The 5,179-nt window shown below is 38.5% G+C and overlaps 1 protein-coding gene across 1 annotated transcript; it reads left to right on the forward strand.

Moving 5' to 3' along the window:
• The first annotated feature begins 977 nt into the window (after nucleotides 1-977).
• LOC133824757 (uncharacterized) lies at nucleotides 978-2,755 on the forward strand. The gene is made up of 4 exons (XM_062257731.1): nucleotides 978-1,148; nucleotides 1,938-2,092; nucleotides 2,240-2,356; nucleotides 2,440-2,755. The coding sequence occupies exons 1-4, from the start codon at nucleotides 978-980 to the stop codon at nucleotides 2,753-2,755; spliced, it is 759 nt and encodes a 252-aa protein (XP_062113715.1).
• The last annotated feature ends 2,424 nt before the right edge of the window (nucleotides 2,756-5,179 follow it).

A 5,179-nucleotide genomic window follows, 5' to 3' on the forward strand; every position in this document is an offset into this window, starting at 1 on the left:
CGTCTCGAGTCACAGATCTCAGATATATCCACATAATAATGTGGTCTTAACAATTATCACATATATCAATACAGTTATGCCCATAATGGCCAAAATTACGATTATGCCCTTCTAACCTAATCAGGGCCTACATGCATACTAATACACATAGTCATGCATCTCAAATACTCAAATAGTCATATAACATGCTTTAACTCACAATCATGCATCTTAATAATTAAAATCACACATAATTCTCATTATGCCCTCCAGGCGCACTAATCAAGGCCCTTTAGCCTTATTAGCAAATTTGGGTCGTTACACCTTATATGTTGATTTTGGTTCAGCATCGATATACCATCGAAATGGAATAACGTACAGATGGCGACCATCAGCATTGATTATGCATCGAAATGTCATCGATGTGGCATCGATGTTGAACTGCAATACACATTTACATAGGCATCGATTCATCATTGATTTACCATCGATTCATCATCGATTACACTTTATTTTTATAATTTTCTTATGCTTTTTTTTTTGTAAATTTGCAAGTTCCAGAGTTAATATAATTGTTTCTTACAACGGTGTTTGGGAATGGAAAGGAGAGAAATGGAATTTCAAAGTTGGTTTGAATACTATAATACACGTAGCAATTGATGTTGGTTACATAGAATTATTGGAGAAGTTGTATTCAAAGCTGAAAGTGGATAGGTCATTCTTTGACTTAAAGTTGGAAGTGTCATTTACATGCTATTATTTTAGCGTAGATCCCGTTGAAATCACGGATGATGAAGGAGTTAGTGCTCTTATTCGTGACAATTCGAAGTCCTTAATACATCAGGTTACTTTATGCGTTAGTTTGATTGCAAAGAACATTACTCTTCTTGATCCATCATCTAAAACGACTGTTAATATGGAAAATCATAATCAATCCTGCACGACTGTTCCATAAACAACTCCTAGACCAAGTGTATGCATGGGAGGTCCTAGTCAAAATGAAACTTTTTACCCCATTAAATCTCCTCTATGATGATGGGTATGAGTATGAGCCTTTTGTCAATGACGATCCAGTTGCTTATTTTGGTGATGATAATGAAAGAGTTGAGGGGTGCAGTAGTTCTGATGATAACTCCAAGGATCGGTTGTCGAAGCTACCTGTGGTGCAAGTAGATAATTTTAATGTACGACCCTTGCCAAGACTTCAAGAAAGCAGTCGTCCAACTACATAAGACGATAGAAATATATGGATTTCTCTGGCATATACTTCTGATGATATTCCATGCCCCTCTTATGTTATCCCTACATTATCTGGAGTGAATTGTGAAGTAATAGAAGTTGGGAAGGTTTTTGAGAACAAGTTAGAGTAGAATACGAAGGAACACTTGTATGCAATGAAGTAGATCTTCGAGTTTGTGGTGAAGAAGTCAGGTACTGAAGTTTGGTATATCACTTGCAAGGATCCTGATTGTGGGTGGAGATTGAGGGGGAAGAGAATGCCTAAATCTGATATGTTCAAGATAACTTGTTTCACCAATAAACACACTTGCTCACTTGACCTCTGACAAAAAGGCCATCGCCAAGCTGCACCTTGGGTCATTGGTCATTGCATAAAGAAAAAATATCAGACTGGATTGAATGCGTACATGACACACAACATAAGAGAAGACATTAAGAATGTTTATGGCATTGAGTTGTCATATGGAAAAGCTTGGAGATAGCGAGAGAAGGCTCTGTCTTATGTCAGAGGGACACTGGAAGCATCCTAACAGAAGTTACCATCGTGCATGTTCATGCTTCAACAAAAAAATCCCGGGACATTGAAAAATTTTGTCACTAAGGAGGATCGGTTCAAATATTGCTTTTTCTCACTCAGAGTTAGTATAAGAGGGTTTCGTACATGTCATCCTGTGTTATGTGTGGACGACACTTTTTTAAAGACAAAATACGATGGGTAGATGTTATGTGAAGTCGCGCTAGATGCAAATAACCATCTATATCCAGTTGCATTTGGTATTGTGGATAGCGAGAATCATGATTCTTGGAAGTATTTCATGTCAAAGCTAAAGGAAGCGATTGGGGAAGTTGAGGACATGGCGTTTGTATCTGACAGGCATGCAAGTATTACACATACCTTGAAAACTATTTTCCCCGATGCCAATCATAGTGCTTGCTACCACCACATTAGTATGAATGTGGTTGTTAAATTCAAGACTAATCATTGTCATGTGTTGATGTATAATGAGACATATGCTTTTAGGAAATCCAAGTTCCACGCTCACTTTAAAAAAATCAAATTAAAAGACCCAGCTATTGCTCAATACCTAGAAGGCATGGGTTTTGATAAGTTGTCCCGTGCTTACTTTCTTGGAAATAGGTATGTCATTGTGAATTGTATTTTAATTTATGAGATCTTGTAAATGTACATTACTATTAAATGTTAGTTTTCCTGGATACTAGGTATAATATAATGACAAGCAATTACACTGAAAGTTTCAACAATAGGACCCGAGATGCTAGGATCTTTCCGATAACTACATTCGTCGAATTTATTCACTTCACACTGCAGTCTTGTTTCTGTGATAGGAGAGAAACTAGCGAGAAGACAACTACAACTCTTGGACCGACCTATGAGAAAAATTTGGTGGATATGGCTGAGAAAGATCGATTCTTGATCCCTTATGCAATAGGGAGGCATGCGTTCCATGTGTTAGATGGTGAGCTGAATGGTGAAGTCGACCTCCTAAATAAGACATGCACATGTAGTGTGTTCTAGCTTATTGGTATCCCATGTGTTCATGCACTATCTGGACCCCTTAAGTGGGGTAAACTTTTATTCGTTGTGTTCAGATTAATATAAAATTTAGACATGGAGGTCCTCTTACACAGAATCTATATATCCTACTGGTAACAAGGAAGAGTGAATTGTTCCACCTGACATTACGACATTATTTGAGTGTTAATGGATTTTGTTAATCGAAATGATATTGTTTATATACAAAACCAAGGAGAAATATACTATTGTGTACCATCGAATAGCCATCGAAATGACATTGTTTATATACAAAACTAAGGAGAAATCAAAATAAATGTTCTAACATATAGAAAAAGTCAAAGGTACACATTCTCGTAAAAAATGTCGATGCATAATTTATCAAAACCAAGAAATTGTGAGTGTATTGAAAATTAAAGGAGAATAGTGTTTTGAAAAACTGAAGTTAGTACGTCTAAATACCTGGTTCTAGACTGTGGGACAATATCAGTGGACATGCACCGCCAATCAAAGTTTGAACGGTGATCTTCGGTCTAGTTATTTTCAACCTAGGGTGTCCTTTAAACATACCAGAAGCGTTGAGTAAATATGGAAGCATCCTAGTCCAAGGCTCGATCAACTCAGACAACTTATTATGGCTAAAGTTGGAATGACCTGAGTCAAATATAGTGATCATCCAATCAGTGAAATTTATTTCGCAATGGACCCAATGACGATTTTCCAAGCACCAGTGGAAGTAGACTTTGTTGCAATCACCCTAAGGATTCTTGTATTTTTTAGCATATCCTTTCATGAAATTAAGAATGTCCTCATCCCATTGGTAAGTCCTGCTCTTATTCTTGAAGTCCTCATATCTAGCAGGAATATACGTTGCAAATGATGAATCAAGTATAGTGGCTTTCACGGGGTACGTCTTTGGCAACTCAAAAAGTTGTCTTCGTATAAGATACTTCGCAACGTCGAGATGCTGCAAATAAATAAAGTATCGTTAAGGAAGAGTTGATTGTTAAAATGAGATGAATGTGTTGACTGCAAATGTAAAAGACTTACAGTTTCTGCCAACCATTCTTTTGCCACCTTTAACTTTAGGAACCAAACAGGGGTGCCATCACAACATTCCAACTTCCTCGGTCTGCTGTTGTCAATCTCACGAGTACCCATCGGTCAAAAGTTGTCAACATATCTTGATCCAACACCTTTAAAGGAGGGATCGTAACTGGGTCCTTGAACTTTGGTTTCTTGGCTGTTGGAGTATAGTCCTCGTACCTTACGGGTCTCTATCTAGTGCGCTTACCTATAACGGAAGCAATTAGTATCTAATCTCTTTAAAACATGTAAAAACTCATGGATTAGTAGTACTTAAGACCTTCTACACTGGTTGAGGAGGTGTGGCTTCTCCAACAGGAGGATCGTAATGTGTGGGGAGAATGTCGTACTCTACATCCTCTGCTGGAGTAGGTGCAGGAGTAGGTATACCACCAAGTGTTGCCAGCTTCTCCAATATCACCTCTTGATTCTTAAGGACGATACCTAGAGAGGACTTAACCTTGTCCACTGCACCTGATACTTTGGCCATCTTACCCAATACAAACTCATAAGCCCTAGAAGCAAGAGCAGATTTAGGTTTTGCACTAGTATCTGGAGTAGTCTCCGACGAGGCATCCTCCACAAATATGCCAGCCTCCACAGCTATCTCAGAAACCACAACAGCCTCTGCCTTAGGATCGTAACGTCCTCCATCCTCTTGTGCAGGCTGGATCATATCTTGTAGCATCGCATACCTAGGAGCATCGCCCTCTGTCCTCTGATATATGGTGCCGAAGAAGTCTCACTCGTCTGGTCGAGGCCTTAGGATAGAAATGCATGATAGTTGTAGTGGAAACAAAACAAGAAAATTAGAAATGACATAAGTTGATTAGTATAATTCAAAAGTTCTTGAATTATTTAAATTTAAAATAACTTACATGTCTCCTCGCAAGTACATCCTTCACATGTACATGCTTCGGCTAGCCTGTGCTCTCCCACTATTGCTTCTGCAAATCAAGAATCGTCTCATATACCCAGTATTGCAAGACTAGTGAATACCCCTTGCAGGTGTACTTTGCCTTCACCTAAACACCCTTAGAGGACTCCACCTCATGGTATTCTTTGCCTTCTTACCAGGTATTGTAGCACTAATCGCTTTCATATCTCTACTGAATTGTTTCACAGTTGTATCGAATGAAAGGGATCCCCATGGGTACTTCTCAAAATAATCTTAATCCTCGACCATTGACAATGAATCTCGCCAAATAGCATTGTCGTTCTCAGCGGCCAATAGTATCCCCTCCACAAAGTAAACCAAATCGAGCTTGTACAAATCATCAGGTACATCGCACATACTAAAAGCTCGTTCCAACATATTGAACCTAATGTCTTTCTCAGGTT

Source organism: Humulus lupulus, chromosome 3, assembly GCF_963169125.1.
Source record: "Humulus lupulus chromosome 3, drHumLupu1.1, whole genome shotgun sequence".
Lineage (NCBI taxonomy): Eukaryota > Viridiplantae > Streptophyta > Magnoliopsida > Rosales > Cannabaceae > Humulus > Humulus lupulus.

What these genes read in the sequence shown, in the direction of transcription:
- LOC133824757 (XM_062257731.1), top strand. Translation starts at nt 978, where the DNA reads ATGAAACTTTTTACCCCATTAAATCTCCTCTATGATGATGGGTATGAG. An exon ending in CGAAGCTACCTGTGGTGCAA is followed by an intron (nt 1,149 to 1,937) that starts GTAGATAATTTT and finishes TACGATGGGTAG; the next exon opens with ATGTTATGTGAAGTCGCGCT. An exon ending in ATGGCGTTTGTATCTGACAG is followed by an intron (nt 2,093 to 2,239) that starts GCATGCAAGTAT and finishes ATATGCTTTTAG; the next exon opens with GAAATCCAAGTTCCACGCTC.